The sequence below is a fragment of the Seriola dumerili genome, unplaced genomic scaffold, assembly GCF_002260705.1.
Source record: "Seriola dumerili isolate Sdu_G_001 unplaced genomic scaffold, Sdu_1.0 BDQW01000449.1, whole genome shotgun sequence".
Taxonomy (NCBI): Eukaryota; Metazoa; Chordata; class Actinopteri; order Carangiformes; family Carangidae; genus Seriola; species Seriola dumerili.
The window spans coordinates 3,392,724-3,413,420 of NW_019174704.1; the positions used below are offsets into that span (position 1 = coordinate 3,392,724).

General features: G+C 39.9%; 1 protein-coding gene across 1 annotated transcript in view; it reads left to right on the forward strand.

Annotated features, from left to right (window-relative positions):
* Positions 1-802: 802 nt before the first annotated feature.
* The window catches only part of ppm1e (protein phosphatase, Mg2+/Mn2+ dependent 1E), a 55,233-nt gene continuing 35,338 nt past the window's right edge, over positions 803-20,697 (forward strand). Inside the window, exon 1 of the mRNA XM_022762674.1 lies at positions 803-984. Within this exon, the coding sequence (XP_022618395.1) occupies positions 803-984 (182 nt within the window). The remainder of the gene's footprint in view (positions 985-20,697) is intronic.

A 20,697-nucleotide genomic window follows, 5' to 3' on the forward strand; every position in this document is an offset into this window, starting at 1 on the left:
TGGTATGCATTCTGATACATTTATGTATAGGTATCATTTAGCAATTGAAATTGCTCAAGTTGGAGGCAATTTTTGTTCATTAATGGTTGACGGTTTTATTCTATAAGAATAGCCTATATCATATTTTAGCTCATCATATGTTTTACATTTAATTACTTTAAGATACAAATGATGAATAATGATAAACAGAAAATAATGAAAATAATTAGTTATAATAGTTAGTTAATAGTTAACTCTGTGTATCAAGACATCACTTTTGTAGTTCTTCATATGGCTCAAATAGAGTAGGAGAATTTGTTTTTGGTGCGCACGTAGAGAATTTGCGTATGTGGATGTGAAATGTAGCCCTCAAAATTTAAATTAATAAAGCCACCCTCATAATGTCTACAATAAGGTCTCAGACGTCAGACGACAAGAGGCGGCGTGCGCGTTCATGAACTAAATGTAATGTAAACCGTTGCGTTCTCTCTGACGTCAGCGCCCACTGATTATCCGAAATCCCCGATAACGCGGTGCGCGCTCCCGCTCGGCTCTGAATGGGGACTCGGTCCAGCTTGTGACAGCTCCACCGATAGTATAATCGTAGACGCCACGGTCCGCTCATCCAGTCAGATCCGCTGCTTCCAGACACACCGGTAGTCAACGGCACTGCTCCTCCGGTAGTACACACTTATTCACTCAGACTGTTAGAGCACTGACAGTCCAATTACTTCGGTTAGTGTACTGACTCTTCTCTTCTTAGCCCGGCAAGTTAGTGTACTGACGGGCGGAGCTGTCTCTGTCTGTCCAGGAATGAGAAATGATGGCCGGCTCTGCAGCAGAGGAGAAAACCTTCCGACGGTTCCTGGAGCTCTTTCTTCGGGAGATGAGAATGCCTCTGCAGGACAGCGACCCGGTGCCGATGCGCCCCTTGACGGACCTGGTGTCTGAGGACGAGGTGGAGGGGGAATGCCTCGACCTGTGTCTCCAACACCTCTACAAATAGTTAAGTGTCCACTTTCTGTCATGGCATGCTGTTATTTTGTGTGTTTAACTACAAATGAACCGACTGCAGCGGCCAAACGGTCGTGTTTTGAACGTTATATTGTGGGGAGCTGTGTGGTGTGGAGGTGAGCGGGCATGCGACCCTGGCTGGGTCCACATCAGATAAGCCGGGGTACCCGCTGGCTGCCTCGCAGGATGCCAGCTACCTGCTTCATACCATGCTGGGTGTGTCCAACATCAAGTTTAGACAAGTGTCTTTGCTGAAACGCTATGGGGGAATTAAAGCTAAAGCAGAAGTTAAAAGCGGACACTGAGCGACAGCACTGCCTCGACCAGTGTTGTGTTGTATTACACTATATAATATGCCTGTGTATTGCCTCTTATTTCGTTCGTGCCACAAATTGACGCCAGTGGTGACAGAGCTGGAGGTCTACAAAAGGTGAACCCCTGGTTTTGCGTAACAGGGCGACGTCATCATGGTGTAGGAGGGGGGAGGAAGCCATCGCCATCACTGCTGAGCGCATCTTCATGCAGGCTAAAAATAACCTCATCGGTTACGTTATTAGTCTCAATCGTTAAGACTGATCGTTACGCTCTAAAAATGCAAGACACGCACTTAAGTGTCACAGATTGAAATGTTACCTTTTGAGAATATCTGTAGTTCACAGAATTACTCGAACCTGCTCATGACATTTTGCAGATAAGGACTGTGTTTCACCTCAGTCTCACTGTTGCCCTTTAAACGAGCTGCATAGGAAAGAAGACATTTCCATTAAGAACGGGCATTTCAGATGTATGTTAACAATTAATTTAATACATTTTACTGCGAAGGGATACTCAGCTGATAGCGTGTACAGTTTTAATTAGACAGCCACTGAATCAAATCCTCAAGAATCCAGTATTTAAGACATGGACAAACTTGGCAGAAACAGTAAAAAAAAAAAAGAAAAAAAGGAAGAGTCTAGCTGCTGAGAGAGCTCTGCCCTGAGCGCCGCTGCCTGGCCTGGTTTCGAATCCAAAATAGGTGCAGAAACTGTGCTGGGAAGAACAGGATGGAAGGACTCATCTAGGGCACTGAGTGGCAAGGGGACTGCTGCTTGCATGTACAGTATGTCTGAAATTGACTTCACTGGTCAGTTTGCACACAGCCCCTGTAGGCACACATAAACTGTGCTTCTCAGAACGTCAAGATGCACTCCAGCAGTGATGGAGAGCACATGTTGGTGGCAGGATGGATCATATAACAGCCAGTAGTGCTGTCAGGTGTTAAGTCGGAGAGCAGGATGACTCTTGATTGGAAGGGTCCACACGTTTGATCGGTTGGAGCAGCCATGTCCAGATCCATATCACACATTCATATGGTAGTCATGATGTCCAGGTTTGATTGGCTGGCTGAGTATAAGGCTGTTCAGCATTCAACATGCAACATCTTGCACAACCCGCGCTCCTTCCACTTCTACACTGGGAGGATGCACAGACACACATGCCTATACTGTTGATGACAAACATTAGAACAGAGTTTTAAGTTTTGTACTGAAACCTGATTATTTCGTTGTCTCCAGGCACATTCGGTGTAGAATTTAAGCCCCTTTAAATTTACAGAGCTCCTGTGAGTCTTTAGTCTGCGTCTAAAGGTCATGGGAGCTGTAGTTGTTGAATGTTAAAGGAATAGTTTAACATCTTGAAAAAAAACACACTTATTCGTTGTCTTTCCAAGAGTTAGATGAGAAGATCAATACCACTCTCCAGTTTGGTATGGTAGATGTGTAGCTGGAGCCAGCAGCCAGTTAGCTTAGCTTAAGAGCTGAAGTGATTAATCGATTAATCAGTTAATCAGTGGAAAATCGTTAAGCGTTTTAGAAATTTTTTAAGCAAACCATTTCCATTTCCAGCCACTTGACCAAAGATTGACTAAAGACTTAACTAATTAACTGAGAAAATAATTGTCAGATCAAGTTGCAGCCCTACATAGCTTAGCATAAAGACTGGAAATGGGCGGAAACAGCTAACTTGTTACTGTTCAAAGGGAACAAAATCCACACCTCTAAAGCTCACTGATTAACAACATGTACCTCATTTTATGTAATTTATACAAAAACTGAGAGTGGTATCAATCCTAACTCTCCGAAAGAAAGTGAATAAGTGTATCAGCATATCAGCTATCTTTCAAAACGTGAGGATCGATATCAGTACGGATATGAAGTCAGGACATGATTAGATTTATATAATCTGCACACAAACAAAAATGTAAAAGTCAGTTGGTGGTTTTAGGAGTTACCTCCAACAGACAACGTTTTTCACCATAAACTCCTCCAGAAAAGCAGAAAGTAAAGTCGCTTTATGTTCTGGTTCGTCATATGATCATATGAACTGTGAGGTAACAGATTTTCTTCACCATTTATTAAAGAATCTGTCGCTTTCATATTTTTGCTTGTGTTAAGCAGATCTGTCAGTTATTTGATTCATGGTATTTGTCAAGATATTGACAGTGGCTATTTTACCTATTATCTGTTTCTTAAACGCATTTTCAGAAAATGCTATCGGGCGTTAAAGTTGCTTCATCCATTTTGCCCACAGTATTATGGACAGAAATTCTATAAGTTTTAGAGCTGGACAATATGATCTCGAAAAAAATGTGTTTTGAGTGTTGGAATGTAATTTGCTGATAATACTTACGTAATTCTTTTTGTAATGAAGTATTTTTTTACAGTGTGACATTTCTGCTTTTCTAATGTGAGGGATCTGTGACATTGAGTAAAGGATCTAAGTACTTCTGTCACCACTTGAAAATACAAAAGTAAAAAAAAAAAGATTTTTTAACAACACTCTGGGCTTCGTGACAACTACACGCCTTCTGATGCTGAACAAATCTGAAACACGGTGCGAGCATGACGACTCGCTGTTGTAATATTTGAGTGGACATCTCTCCAAAGCAAATGAGAACAGTCAGATTGGTGTGTGATTCCTAATGTCTGTGTTACTACTGCTTATGACCAGGTTTGGCTGAAAGCTGAAGGTGCCTCAGTCATTTAAAGTCCATCCAAATCTGGCTTTGTGAAACGGCTATGAGCCAAACTCACCAAAATAACTGCAGCTCACCGCCTAAGCTCGCTTTGTAACATCCCACTGTCTCTCTTTTCTGGCTGAGGTAGTGTCTTATACATTTGGCTTGTTGGAGTTGATGAATCACTCGTTGGTTCCTCTCCATGGAGCAGTTTATCTTAGGAGACGCTATCGAGAGCTGGCTCTTTCAGCTGCTCACAAGGTCAAGAGGGACATTCATTTTTGTTGTTCTATGTACACAGTTTTTAAGCTGGTAAATATTCAAAACCATGCCATGAGTGTTGTCCTAAGTTTAAAAAAAAAAAAAAAAAAAAAAGAAAATAGAGCATCATTTTTTTTTTTTTCAGCAAATGGCCAAAAATATATGATTGTGTTGATGTTCATGTGACAAAGCCTTGACATTTCTGACCCTTGTCCATCAGGAGCAAAGGAGGAAAAAGACATTATTGTAAAACTGCGCAGGATTGGATGTGTAGACAGTTTGAGATGGATGGATGGTTCAACAAAGTGTTGGACTCCAAATGACAATAAATATTCCCGAACCTTAACCAAGTAGTTATTTCAACCCAAACCACCATGTGCAACCTTAAAGTAGCTATAATTTAATATTTTTATAACAGTTTATAAAATGATAATGTGAAAACAATGTGGCAATGTCAAAGGGGTCGCTCATGGCGTTGAACCTTCAGAGTATTATCACCTGAATCTGGATCTTTTGAAGAGGCGATGTTGTCTTGGTGATACTGGCGTCATATCAGAAGATGCTTATATTATGTACTGATCTGGAGGGCAAGGCCACGGATCAATGATGTTCTTTGTTTGGAGGACTCCTTGGAACAAATACAACTCGCATGGAAGACGCTTCCATCACTTTATAGCAGCTGATCTCACAGATTTCAGTGCTGTCTGGTTTAAAGTGTTTTACAGTGTAAAATGAGCTGGTACAGTATTTGGTTGGAGTCAAACCTGCAGACTCCCTCTCTGGTACAGGAGTTACGGGAAACACGGATCAGGTATCCACTCTTATTCAGAGCTGTTACACGATCTAATGTATCACTTATTCTTCCATTAACATTGCCTGCTGCCAGTTCAAGCTGTGGTCTCTGTGCATTTGAGCTCACAGCACACAGTGAAAATGTACACACGACACGGTTAATCTGTGTGTTTGTTTGACATTTTTCTCCTTGTATACATCCGTTGTCATGGTAACGGCACATTCATCCTTGCACCAAGTAATAATGGTTTTTCTGTACTCAGTCTGAATACAGCTGGCGGCGGCAGCAGGCTAGCCATGTTTCAGTCAGACTTCCTTACATGTAGCAGTTTGATAACACCAGAGCCGATGCAAGCAGCACACCAGGGTCTTTGGATTTGCAGTCACTGTGTTACTTATGCTCAGTAAAGTTGGGTAACATGGCAAGACATACTGAGAGATGATTTTAAGTTCATCAACCATCAGAGATTTTACTCAGTGGTAAAATCCCTCCCTTTAATGCCTTCAATGTGTCTGGTCATCTAAGGACAATGTGAATGTAAATGCTGTATACATCACTTACTTCTTAAGGTAACATGGGACCAGGCATTGCTGTGCTGGTTGGGAAAAAAAAAAAAAAAAAAGAAGTTCAGATGCCCATGACATAGGTGTATCCCTATTCTCTGAGACAGAACTGAAATAGTGAAGTAAGTAAAACCAAAATGCCAGCTGAAAGATGTTAAAAAAACTGTAGTTTAGGGGAACTGCAGAGTCTCTGTGGATTCATCACTTTCACATGTAAAAGTATTGATTTGTGCTGCTTTAACTCAACACCCATCAGTTGAAAGAGTGAGTTAACAAGATTCAGTCTGACCAGACATCCAGTATTGAGGTTAAATACCCAGCCCAAATAAAACATGTCAATTAATCAACTGCTGTTGGTAGGTGGAGGTAATATAAACTAAAACGATGAGTTCTGGACGTCAGATAAAGGGGTGTTAGTTGAATCAGCTTTTGCACGTGTTGCAGGGAAAACCTGCAGACACGTGGGTCTCCGTGGTTCATGGATGACAACTTTTGCTGCAGTTCTTGAAGCAGACTGATGGTATGAGTGTGTGTATGTGTGTGTGTGTGTGGTGACCAGCATCCTACATGGCTGTCTACTGTAGCTGTGCTGTGAGTGTAATGATAGTCGGAGGCAGCAGCTCTGGTGATTCATCCCAACGTGTCATTAGTTTGTCTCTGGGTTGAACAGCTAATAATAGACTTCTGCAAGAAGAGAGATCCCCTCTGTGTGTGAGTGTGTGTTAATAGGGGGTGGATGAAGCACTTGGTGTGCTAGAACGAGTTTGGGGGGTGTGGACAGAGTGCGTGGCGTGTGTGTGTGTGTGTGTGTGTGTGTGTGTGTGTGTGTGTGTGTGTGTGTGTGTGTGTGTGTTAAAATGACGCCAGTTAGGTTTTAATCCATTTTCCTCCAGGCAGCCGGGAATCACTTCTGAAAAGAAGAGGATGCAATCTACTCCCCCTAAACACGGTGTGATATGAGGTGTGTGTGTGTGTGTCTGTGATGTTATGCTGCTGCTGTGTGAATAAAACAAGCAGACACGTACATGAAGTAGGCAGAAGTAGACAAGCTGCCTTTTGTAAATCTGTGTATGTTAAAGGATTTCACTTTTTGAGAGCAAAAACCCAGGAGATCCTGTTGAACTGGTTATATGTTGAAAATCCCATTAGAATGAAGGTTATATTCTACAAAACCTAACTTTCAAACGTAAATTAAAAGCATCCATGAAATAAATTTTACCTTTCCAAATGGAAATTATTATTAAATCCTCATGTTTTTTTTGTGTTCTGACCGGCTTGCCAACAAACAATCGACCAGTGATCTGTCTCCTTGGAGCCACCACCCCATATATCTCTTCCCATTTTGCCGACATTGTTCGCAAAACCCCAACCCTGTGATAGCATGTAAGTTGGAGCTAAAGATGAGCTAGAAAAGTTGTTTACAAAAAACTGTCTTTTGGAGGTTTATATTTTGGATGTAGGAGACATTCATGTTAGCCAAGATATAAGAATCTGATTTTGAGCACCCAATTCTTGCTGTGCTGCTTTTTGTAAAGTTTTGTGATCGCAAAGTCGTTACTATTTTGTACAAGTGGATCCAAGTTTTAGTTTCACATCCTGTCATTGATTTCACGCTTTTTATATATCAACAGTTGGTGGCGGTGAAGTGCCGGCACACGTTAGCAAGCAAACATGGACATAAACAATGCATGACGTGTTTTCTGAAGAAGGAAATACATTCAACACGTTTGATAGACCTCACGGATCTATACAGGGCATTTTGGTGGGAAACACTGAAATTTATTTAATAATGAAGGTTTATGGCGATTTTAAGACGGCGATCGTTTTATTCCAACTTTCCTGCTTTTCTGTCCAGCAAGGGCCCTTTATTACAGGTCATCTCGCATTTCTCTACCCACAGTTCCTGCCATTTCTATTCTTTCTCTATCTGATAAAGGGAAAATAAACCCTTTGGGCTTTAATGAGCTTTTTGTAAAGACATGAGCTGCGTGGTATGATCTCTATTAGATTTGCCCTATTTGCCCTAAACGGCCGATCATCCAGAATGAGGGGAAAAAAAAAAACTTGGCAGTAGTCTGATATCACTGTCTGTTTGCACTGACTGCTGATGAATTGATGATGACTTGAAGAGGAGTAAGAGGGGGAGTTAAATGACCCTCCACACACACACACTGAGAGCTGATAGATAGTAATTGAGGGGAGAGCCTTTCCAGACCTCATTAAACAGAGATGTCTCCCACAGCTGTAAAGAACTAGGGGGTAGATCCGGCTTCCTCCAGCACACATGACGCACTCAAGTATTTACACACACACACACACACACACACACACACACACACACACACACACACACACACACACACACACAATTAGAAGAGTAGGTGGTGTTAGAGGAGCTGCTGATGACAGGTTTATTAAGGGATAAACCGCAGACTAAAACTGCGACATCACCAGTCACTGTTTTGTGGGGTATATGTACAGTGTGACATCATTATATTATAATATATTTATATATTACAGGTAGTTTTTTCCTCACCTTTTATTTGTTTGGACTGACTGCACCCCCACCTGTTGTATAAGCAGTTGGGACCAGTTATAGCTTTAATGAATAACAAAACGCCATATTAATCTTGGTAGTTTTGCCAATGAAAAAACACATTCTGCCTGCTGCTTTGTAAATGCATGGAGGATAACTTCAAAGCTGCAACTGAACCTTAATGCTACTAAACTTACATTCACGTGAACTATGTGATGACTTTAGAGCTGAAACTGTTAGTTATTTTATTGATTATGCGATGAACAGAAAATTAATTGGCAACTACTTTGATAATCAGTTAATCTTTCCTGTCATTTATTAAGCAAAAATGCCATATGATCTCTGGTTTTAGCTTCACAAGTGTGAGGTGTTGTTGCTTTCTTTCTTATAAATGATAGTAAACTTACTGTCTTTGTTGGTTGGACAAATCAAGGAATTCGAAGATGCCACCTTGGGCTAATGATGGCTATTTGGCCAATTTTGATATTTTATGAACACAATGATAATCATTAAATCAAGAAAATAATAATTAGTGGCAGCCCTGTATCACTTAGACAGTATTATTTTTGTTATGGTAAATTATATGTTCAGAAATCTGTTCAACACGTTGTTTGCTTTTGCTGCATTCAATATAACTGAAGAGGAAACGTTGTAAGGCTTCTCAGTTTTGGCCAGTGATCGTTAAAACCACAGACTTTATGGTTAAAACTCCAAATGTCCGCAGCAGATTTTATCTCTTGTAGCCAATGAACGTCAGTTTTGTGACTTAGCCAAAAATTCAAATGGAAACAGGGCTGTTGTCTTGTGACGTCAGCCAGTCTGTTTCCCGTTGACTATCTCATCCATTGTGTGAGATTGCAAAGTAGCTAGATAGCAGGAGTCGAAAGCTCCCTATTAAACCCATTGCGTATAACAGTCACCATCTTTCAGTCTGTGAAGTTAACGTTAGCTTAGCAGTCAAAGCTGTCAACAGGATCATTTAGGGGCAGTCATCTTTAGCTATAACTTATAACTCAGATAATGCTTTGGTGGCAAATTGGTAATCTGAATGATGTGACTTTGAATTAACAAGTGCATAACATGCATAATTTTCAATCAAAAAGTTTTGTTTTGGGCATCCGGTGGAGGAATGGCACAATAACATAACCACATCGTCTATGGTTTGATTCCCATCAAACATCAAACATACATGTTACATGTGAGTATGCTGAATTTGAGGTTCTCGTACAGGTAAAGTGGTAAGACATTAGTGTTTTCGGCTGGATTGGTTGGAAACAGCAGGTGTGCTCATTCTACTGTCACTACAGTACTGTATACAAGTGGTGCCCAGGTGTCAAGTGTAACTGTCCGTGCAGCACCGCAAACAGCTGCTTACAGATGTTAAGTCACACCTCCTTGTTCACGCCATGTTGAGTCTGTGGGAAATATGAGCTTTCAACTGGAAAAAGTGAGTCATGTCACCATGCTTGTGTGTGAAAATAGAAATGTGACATGGGAATTCGTTTTATCACAAATTGTGGATACAAGCAAACATGGCAGTGAATTCAGTAATATCATCATAAAAACACTAGCAACCGGTTACACGGAATTAACGGTGGCCGTTTTCGAATCTACTGCAGGTAATCCACTGACTACGCATGACTACCTCACACAACCCCACATCAAATTAACTGAGCTATCACTTTAATGTTCTGTGTACTGCAATGCATTCCTACAGGGTTGAGTCTGCTTAGTGTAGGAAAACAGTGAACGAACATAGTCAGTAACTCTGGATATTTTAACTGAATTGAGCAAAGGGATTCAAATCAGCAAAGTGATTTCCACTTTTAGTCATTAGTGAAAATTAGTTTACACTGTGTCTCCTGTCCCTGTTAGCTTAGCTGTCAATCAAACAGCAACACAAAAGTTTGGTGCATCTCCAAGGAACCTTTTTTAAAAATCCTTTAGTAATGAAAAACTAATTTGATAAGAGTTAATTTAATTATAGATCATTTAAGAGCAAAAAAAAAAAAAAAAATCTCCTTGATGCAGATGTTTGACTGCAAAACGAGGTGATCTTTAAGCACCAGTGAAGTACACCCTGCCTCGTCTGCACTCACAGTTACCACCCTGTTACACTGTGTTTCACTGATCAACGTCAACACCCAGTGATTGACATACCCCTGCTTCTGGCTAGGCTAACCTTAACCATTATTAGGCATGTCATCTGTTTCAAGGACGAGCTTGCTTTGTTTAGAACAAGCAAACCCCTCAAGGGCTTTATTAATGAGGACTTCCCTCAGGCCATCAAGCAGAAGTAGGATGCTGCACAGGAGAGAGGAAATATTGGCAATACAGAAGTGTACAGCAGCATTAATGTCCACCTGCCCACACACTCTTATCACTCCCACTCTGTATTCACACGTAACTGGTGCATCTCCAAATTAGTGACCTTTTCAGCTGTAGTAAACTAGAGCAATCTGTAAAGAATAAAGACAGATTAATTTATGAGCAATAAATACATTTTGAGCTGTAAAATAGCATTATATCTGAGGACAAGTGAAAACATTCTCTTCAAAGCTGAGGCTAATTAATGATGAAATACATTATAATTAATGAAAAATGAACTGAATAATGATAAAAGGTTTATTTCCCAATGGGAGATGGAGTGGTTTTAATATTATGTGTGCCATGAAGTGATTTTAATAATCTGGAATGTAAATGTATATGGTTTTTGTCCTTACCTACCATATTTATGAGCACATCTGTTTGCCCTCCAATAATTAACGTCACATCTGGGCAGACAGCTTGTGTTTTAAGGTGCACTTTTATTTCCTGTGAATTTACTCTGTGGAGAGGAGTGTGGTGAGAGCATACACACATACAGTCTTGCATTTGGTTGTATCAGTAATAGGCTGGGGACTGTGTTTTATCACTCACACCCCCCTGGAATAACAATCGTGTTCAATGTCTTACTTGTGCGCATATTGAAATTGTCATTATTTATGATTCTGTTGTGACCACAGATGGTTCAAGGAACAAGAACATTGTAGTTATTCACAAATCATCTTGTCCCTCTAAACAGCTGCCAATGTGAAGACTGTTCAAGGTGCAGGGAGGCTGACTTTTGGAAAGCTTCCTAAGCAAAAAGGAGAAAATGGCTGCATTGGAGAAAATAAAGTCCAAATTATGCTTTCTTCATCCATAGCCACAAGGGATTACAAGGGGTAAATGTGACATAAATTTCATCATCATGGGTCTAAAATGTCGGATTTGAAACTTACCTGAACCAGGCGTACCTAAAATGATTTTTTTTTAAAAAAAGGGGGAGACCTTATCTAAAGGAAGCCAGAGCGTAGTCATATCCAGTCTGAATAGACCAAAGCATAATTAGACCTGATTCAAACTGTGGCTGACCCAAATAGAGATGTAGGGCCACAACTGATTATTTTTTATTGATGATTATTGCATTTTTTTGATTAATCAGTTAATCGTTTTAGATAGTTACATATACTTTATTCTCCCCAAGGGGAAATTTGTGATAAACCAATTGTGTTAACTTTGATCTTGATGACACAGGAAGGCTCCCAAACCTCCCCCAAGTCTTTCAATAGCTACCTGATAAAATTCTCTAAAACAAAAAACAAAAACATAATTTTTTGTTCAGCTCCATACAGAAGCAGCCTACGTAAGAAAATCAGTCTGTGGAGGAGTCGAGAAGTCAACATGAATAAGTTTTGTGACAACCACGAGGCGTCCAAGGTTACATCTTCACGTCTTGTTTTGTCCGACCAACAGCATAAATCTTCATAAATCTTTTGCCTAAAAACAACTTAAACAGTTCTTCGATTATCAAAATAGCTGTTGATTAATTGTCTTCCAATCGACTAATTGATAAATTGGTGCAGCCCTGGTGGGCGCCAATTACACTTGTGTGAAAAACATACTTATGCAGACACCAAATGGTCTGAGGGAGGGGTGGGTGACCCGAATGATGATGAGTTCCATGAAGCTATTCCTACACTAAGAGTCGGCAGCAGAAACATGACACATGAGGGAAAATGAGGGGAGAGACAGATGGGGAATGACATACAATAAAGGGCCTTGAAATTGTGGTTCAAAGTACGGCGCGTCAAGCTTTTCATTTCATAAAAGAGGTACGTTAGCATTCATCGAGCAGGATGAAGCTGTGTTCATGGAGCGGCCTCTTGAGCGTGTTTGACAATATGTTCCTCTTTCTGCTTTAATTAGAACATCAAAGGTCAGACTCACAGCAGACGCTTCAATAGCAAGGTACTGTTATGTCATAGAGGAATGTACTGAGTGTATTAACACAGCAGTGATCCAGAATAAAGCTGCAGTCCAGAGCTGAAAATGGATTTTATCTGCAGTGAGCAAATGTTCGACGATTTTGTCACTTTACAGCAGACGAATCAGACCATCCACTGAAGTCCCACATGCACTGTCTCAGAATGAAGTGACCTCCTTTTGGGCTGAACTAGTTTCAAAGAGAACGGATACAGCTCTTTTCACATTCAACATATATGAAATAACATTAGATGCATCCACCACTCTTGTCATACTGTCGCTGCTTCTCCCCATGAAGAAGCATTACTGCGAGCGGGCCAAGCTTTAAATGAAAGTCAACATGCGATCCAGCACAAAAAGTGCGTTTGCATGGAATTTTTGAAAGTCCTAGTTTCATACGCTACCATCTGTCTGTCCACTGGCTTTTCAGTGTTTAATCAGAGCAATATGAAGCCAGGAGATTTGATCCCCCTGGAGATATACATCCTCCGAGGCTTCTGGGAAGTCACTGAATGGCTTTCTAGAGCGTCTCTGAAAATTGAAGCTGTGTGAGGTTCTGTCAGCCTGGTTTCTCAGTAAAGGGGTTTTACTGTGACTTTTGAGGCATCCTGTCTTAGAAAATCAGGCCTGGCAAAGCCTACAAAACTAAGTCAGTGCTGGAAACATTGTGGAAGTGCTTATCTTCAACATGCTTTGGGGTGCTTTACATCCAGCCATCCTCATCCTCGGTGAGGCAGTTTTTTAACAGTCCAGTCATCCATACAACTTCCTCTCCTCTATGCTTCCTCGTTCTGGTCTGGTCTATCCCTTTGAAATTAGTTGCAGGAGTAATCCTTTAATCAGAGTGTCTCGCTGGGATTACCACAGAGGGCAGCCTCAGTTACTGCCCTCCACCACCACTGGCAATTGTTGAGGCTGCTGTACACTAATGTGACCTTTCTCTCTGCACCGTCAGTATAACAACACTGTGTTTTGTGCCATGAAGCCATTAGAATAGAATTTCTTTTTGTAATGTTAGATGATTTTGATGATCGATGGATAATAAATAACAACCACATTAGATTTTACATCAGTTCACGAATGATTAAAAAAACTACTCTTCATTTCCCAATATTAATTATAGAGCTGGAGCAATAAGCTAAACAACAGGAAATCAATTGGCAGCTATTTTTGTAATCGATAAATCATTTTAGTCATTTTTGTAGCAATAATGACAAACACTCACTGGTTCCAGGTTCTCAGACTTCAGGATTTGCTGCTTGTCTTTGTCATATGTCACAGTTATCTGAACATCTTGGATTTTTGGACTGACTCTAACAGGCTTTTTTCACTGTTTTCTGACATTTTATAGAACAAGCAATTGGTGGAGAAAATAGTTAGTAATAAATGATGAAAATAATTATATTTATTTTTATATATAATTATATTAATTAATTGCTAATATAGCTAAAAGCTGATATTCATCTGCTCAACAACAATTGGATGGATTGCTGTGAAATTTTGTTCATACATTCATTCATGTGGCTAATTAACAAGTATTAGCATGCTAACATGCTAGACTAAGATGACAAACATGGTAAACATTACCAGTTAATATTTAGCATCTAATCATCGTCATCGCCAATATGTTAGCACCGTGATGTTTGCATTTAGGTATAATGAGGCACCATTCATATGGTAACATAATAGTATCATAGTGAACCTTTCCGTGATGTTAAGGTTGCTCATATCCCCAGCATGCACTGGAAACATGGCAGGGAAACACTCAGGACAGTCCATCACAGTGCTGAGATAAACTCACAGCCATGAGTATTTTAGAGTCTACTGTGCACTCAAGCTGTGGGAGGAAGGCAGTGGACACAGAGGGAAACATGCAAATACAGACAGAATATGCAAACTCCACCCAGACAGAACCAGAACTTACAAATACAGCCCTCTTGTCAAGTCCTACAAACCATTACGCTGCTTCAACAAGGTGCACAAAGTTTCATTTAACAAATGTGAAAGAGACACTTGATTGTTTTTTTTGTTTTTTTTTTAATTTCCTTTTCTAAACATATGAAGCACGACACACAACAGAAAGGCTCTGTTCCAAAAGAGGTTGGATTTAAATTTATTAGTGTAGTCAAAAATAACTGTGATTTTGAATGTAGATTTGTATATTATAACGAGGCTTGGTAAATCGGCTGATCATTTTTGTCATTTTTCAGCAAAAAAAGAGTTTCTGGTTGCAGCTTCTCACATGGGAAAAAGTGCTAACCCTAACCTCCTTTCTTTACCGCTTTATCTTAACATAATATTGAATATCTTCTGGGTGGTTTTGGACTGTTGCTTGTTCATAACATTTAATGACAATACCTCAACTTCGCCCTTGTGTCAGTGCAACATGTTTGGCTTGATGTCGGCTGTTATAAAGCAGACAATCGGCTGTTTCAGGGGAGGGGTGGGACGTGTGTCATATAACTGCAATCTTTGGCATTATGGACTATTCTATTCAGGAATTTTCAAGTGCCTTGTCTCTCCCTTTATAATGTCTCTGTTGTAACTCTCTAACACTGGACTGTAAAGAAAGGAGAATCACCAGTCTTTCCAGCAGTGGCTCACATTGCCGTCTCTAAAACAGGCGCCTTAATTAATTTCAACTCTGGAGAGGCCCCATTTTTGGAAGTGCAGTGACCTTCAAAAGTGTGCAGTGTCCTCCTTTTCCTCTTAGCGCATTATGGATAGACACTTTTGCAGAAGCCTTTCCAGTCTGCTAGTGCTCCAAAGTGTCATGCGTATTTGTTCACACAAGGTGCCCATAATTCAAATGATGAGTCATGTGTTTGTGGCAGATGAACTGAATGCAAAGCAGTTCAGATCGCATTATAGTCCAGAATCCCTACCTGTCTGACCTTGAAAAATGTATTTGAAAGCTGCTGAATGGGAGAGACACTGTGAAGCAGTCACACAAAGAGTAATTCATTTATCTGGGTCTGAAGTAGCGCCTGGAGAAAGGGATAAAACACAAGGTCAAAAGGTGTGACCATAGTGTTGGATTTCATCATGGTAAAGACATAACATGATTATGTAGAATTAGATACATTTTAGGTATAATTATTAATGTAAAGCTGTATAAGGAACAATGATGTGGGCATACATTGTGGTAGACCAAAATGCTGTGCGAACCGGTTTTATCAAAATAATGGTTTAGTGGTTGAAAGTGCTAAATCTTAAATACCACTTTCATACATTATTTATTTTTCTTTCCACAGCATTTTAGGTGACAAAAATGACAACATACTGATTATTTAGCTGTAAGTGCTGCTAAAAAATGTGTGGTGCTAAAGGAAAGCCACTGGATCATCAAATGTCTGCTGCAGCACTACTTATTCCTTCAAGTAGTGCTGCAACTAATGATTGTTCTTGTTTAGGATTAATCTGTTGAATATTTGTGCTATTAATCATTTAATCATTTAGTCTTTTAAACATTGCAAAACAGTGAAAAATGCCCATCACAAGTTCTTGGAGCCAAAATAGCTTGTTTTGCCAGTCCAGGACCAAAGATGTTCAAATATGCAAATATTCACATTGACGAAGATGAAAATTACACAATGGCTTGATAAATGACTAATTGCACCACAATTTTTTCACTACTTGTTTTATGAATGTGCTCATCAAATTTCCATTACATACAGAAAGTATTTTGTGTGCAGTTGAAAGTTTGTGACCTAAAGTTGCCACAAGAGGAAACTGTGTGTGTCCAAAAGGGAAAGTTCATCCACTGTACATTTAAATGCAGTCTGTGTCTCGGAGTTTAATGATGTCAGGGAATGATGCAGGTTGATTCACTGCGGACTGTGAACATCCACAGCTAATTTTATGGAAACTGCTCAGTGTGATGTATGCCTGCATTATCAGTAGATCTGTTGATTATTTTCCTGATTAATCAATTTGTTGAAAAATGTCCATCACAATATCCTAGAGCACATGGTGACATCATTAAATGTTGTTTTGTCCAACCAGCTGTCTGAAACCTTAAATTATTTAATCAATCATCATCACTAGTATTGTGTATGTAATGTATTTATTACTTAACAGCAAGATCTTAGAAGACATGAAAATGTAAATTGCACCACACAAATCTAATGAAACTGTTGAAAACCAGATTGATTTGCCTTCAGTTACCAATAACAATAAACTTAAACAATAGTAAGATGACAAAGTGTCTTAAACTAATTAAACAAAATTAACACTGATAAAAGGCTAAGACTTGGTTAAAAAAAAACTTGCTAAACTTTGGTGTCTTGACATGCTTTTATATTTTGTAATAATTCACAAGTGAGCAAAGCTGCTTCAGTGTCTCGCTGAGCATTAAGGCCAGACTGAAACTCTGAACTGCTGCTCTAAACTAATGAAAAGATTATGTAAGAAATGAGCTGATTTCTATGATTTTAATTACTAAGTAAGGATTTGAAATTTAATTCAAGTTTGTTAAGTATTATAGGGTCGAGGTCGCATTTATTTGGGCGAGGTTTCACAACAGCTGTTTACGTGCCATGGGTGCCACGCCAGTATGCAGGGAGCGGTTCACAATCACCAGCATTTCATCCTCTAAGCAGTTTAATACTCTGTTAAAACAGATGGTCAGGAGATCAAGTCAGCATGTCGAGGCTTGTCCCTTTTGACAGTCTTGAAAGAAATCTTTGACTTCGGTGTGCTGGGCAACGTGGTAGAATATCAAGGCATGACGAATGATAAAGGAAGTCAATTACAGAGAAGCCTGTTTTTATTCACAAAGCTGCAGCAGAGAGGATGAACAGACTGAGAGCAGGACAACAGAGGTATTCAATACTTGAGTGAAAAAATCTCTAAAGGATAAACCTGTTGATACTCTGTTTTTTTTATTGCCAACAAATCCCAAAACACCAAAACCAACAACCAACAATCAATTGATCCTATACTGACATGCATTTTCTGGGACGGATGTCCACTTCAGTCTTCATACATTGTTTTTGGGTGCACCAAATCCGCAACAGAAAATAATACCCAACAAAAAACACTTGTATTGGATTATAAAAAAAAAAAATGAAGGTCACGCTGTCGAGAAAACTATAAACACAATCTGCAGCTTAAATCATCTCACTTTTAAATTCTGGATCAGTTTTGGATGAATTCAGCAACTATGGTGCCATGCTTGGTCTAAATTGTAATAACAAATGGTTTTGAATTTGTGCTTTTCGTCACGCATTTGAGAAGAGTGGCCTCATGGCAATGGTGCTGGAGGCTCATGGGTATTGTAGTATTTAGACCTGTCTGTAATCTGTAATTTGAGTTGAAATAATTAAAACTGGTGGCCTTAACATAAACCTGTGTTTTGAAATGGTAACACAGAATGGACAAAAACACTTCAGGAACCAGTGGCCCCTCCCACGTTGCTACTCTATTACTCTGGTCTCTGACCAGGTGAACGGGATTTCTAGAGCTGAGTATTCACAGACCAACATCTGTTGATTTGACTGTACTTTGTATAGTTTGAATGGGGAGTTGATACTGCAGTGTCTACGTCAATCATGACATTGCTCAAGAGGTGGCAGCACAAAGTCCCACAGATGACACTATTGTTTATGTGAAATTAAAGGTGCTTCTCAAGAGCTTCTAGTTCAGGTCAGGATGTGATATGGCTCTCCTATAGGCTCTCACCAATCCAACAATGATCCAGCTGGTAGATTACATAATACTGCCTTAAGGCCTTGTGCAGAGCAGCACAAGGTCTGCTCAAAAACCTCAGGAGGGAATTACATGCAAGTTCTCCAGTGTTTCTGTGGAGGCTGAGCAAAAGGCTGGAGGCTTATCTGGAAACTTACTACACTTCACCAGATATAGAACCATTTCAAATACATGACACATGCAAAGCTTTACGGCTCATTTTCCTTGCAGTGTGTCACCTTTGAGTCTCCAGTTGCTGTCATGTCTTGTCGAAATAGTAGACCGACTGCCTACACAACATTCCCAGATGTACTGTAGGCTGTTAGAGGAGTTTTGTGGCTGTAGAGGGTTTTCTAATTTTATGACGGATTAGACACGCCTCTCTGCAGCCAACATTGTGCACTTCATCGTAAGTGGAACACGGCATTGCAAATGCATACAGCAGCACTCTGTGACGTCTGCAGTCACAGTCGCTCCATCACTTCCACACTGTTTGAAGTGCACAGTGTTACATCAACAGAGCTCAGAAAACATCCAGGGGTGCACTTAAGGTAGAATTGCTGAGAGGGCAAAGCAACACACTTTTTGTTTGCATCTGCTAGTCTTCAGCTGGTGGCTAATCACACATTTTACTGTTTACTGTAGACGATCCTGTCAGTGAGACAGCACAGCTGTACAGATCCACTTTTATTCCACATTCATGCACAAAACTCAATATGGTTTTGGTTCATTTCATGCTCGAAAAACAAAAAAACCAAACCAACAATGAATTGATGCTACTATACAAGTACTGTCTGTGTAGCCACCGCCCGATTCCTCTGTGCCATAAAACTCGATTGTTGTCCAAAAGCACATCAGTGAGCCACACTGTTGCACTGGATGACATGTTTCCTCATCACCACAAACACACAGACGCACTGTAGTTTATTTTGAGTCAATCCCACATACACCATCCTGCTGCTGAAAGAGGCATAAAACTCTGTGCACGCACAAAGACAGAAATGTTCCCGGTCACTCTTTTTGTCAGGTTTATAAAGCTGTGAATACGCATGGTTCAGTTTCACAAATCTCAAGTCTGTCTTGCTAGATCAGAACTGAAAAATACTGTTTGAAACATTTCTCATGAAGCATAACGCTCACCTTTGTGTCACACTCACCAACTATAAAGTACCAGTGGGTGTTATCCCCTCCAAACTCAGGGGGGGCAGTAATGAGCACATTACAACTTAGACCACCACAAGGAGATGCTGCGCTCACTTAATTAAAAAAGTGAGATTTATTCTTTCTCGGAATTGTTTTCAAACTGTATTTTTTTAGTTTTGCAAGAGAAAAGAGAAAAGACTTAAAGGATGAAGCCTAACCGGCTAATCCGTCCCAACCTCCACTAAAGTGAAGGGCACAGTCACTTCCTACAGCTTTTCTGTCTCCCACGCAGTGGATGAGCCAGTCCTGAACGGGGCTATTGGTGGAAGCAGAAGCTTGATTTCTCCTCCCCCAGTTAGCCATAAATGGATGTAAACACAACCTCAATAACCTTCATAGTAAAGCCTCTGTCTGCTCCACCACTCTTTACACGAGACTGTCCTCCCAAGAAAAACAACAATTCAAAAATAATGTTTGTGTACAAGTGACAACGCCCCCTAGCGGCAGTAGTCAATATGACTCTTCAAGTGACATTGTTATAGTACAACAAAGTCCACAGAGGGAGGAGATAACAACACAGAAGACTGCTGTTTATTTCCTGCTTCAAACCAATAGTCAACATTAGTTGCTTTTGACCATGAGCACAATCGTTCCCTAACCTTAGCCTTAAAAGTGTTTATTATTGTAACCATGACAATGAAGCTCCCCTAACCTTAATGAAGTACTTATTTTAACCAAAACCATGATATTTCCCTAAACCTAACCAAGTTTCTTTGTGCCTAAACCTAACCCGACCTTTACCACAGTAGTGTCACAGCATAAAACAGATTTACAATATTTTTGGAAGACACTGACAAATGATGAAGTCCTGCTGATAGATCAGATCAGAAAACACTTATTACCTTGATATCACCCTTGTATTGCTCTAGAAAAACCAGTCAAACTTTAATAGTATAGCACCTTTCGTACAGATTTGTGCTTTATAGATGACTGACAAGAGATCAACGCACATGAGAAATTAAAAATGAAAATGTAATAACAAAACCAATGAATATGTTTTAAAATGATAACAAAAATAAAATAGAACAGATCATTTCAAAACATGAATACAATAAAATAAATGATAAAATACAATAAATAATGGCCATAAAACATCCTAATCAAGAGCCAGGGTTTTAAGAGAGATGGGTTTTAAGTCTCTGTTTAAACATATCAACACTTTCAGCTGTTCTCAGGCCCACAGGCAGACTGTTCCAGCCACTCTGGGTATAAATATGTGCACACTGGTCTGACACTCACACTCTCTCTTGCCACACATTTAGCTTTTTTAAAATACCAGTTTTCATGTCGGAAATAGTGTATGCATCGTGAATAGATCTGCTGTAAATACTACAACACCAAATGTTCCTTAATCCTTGGCTGAAAATAATGCCCAACA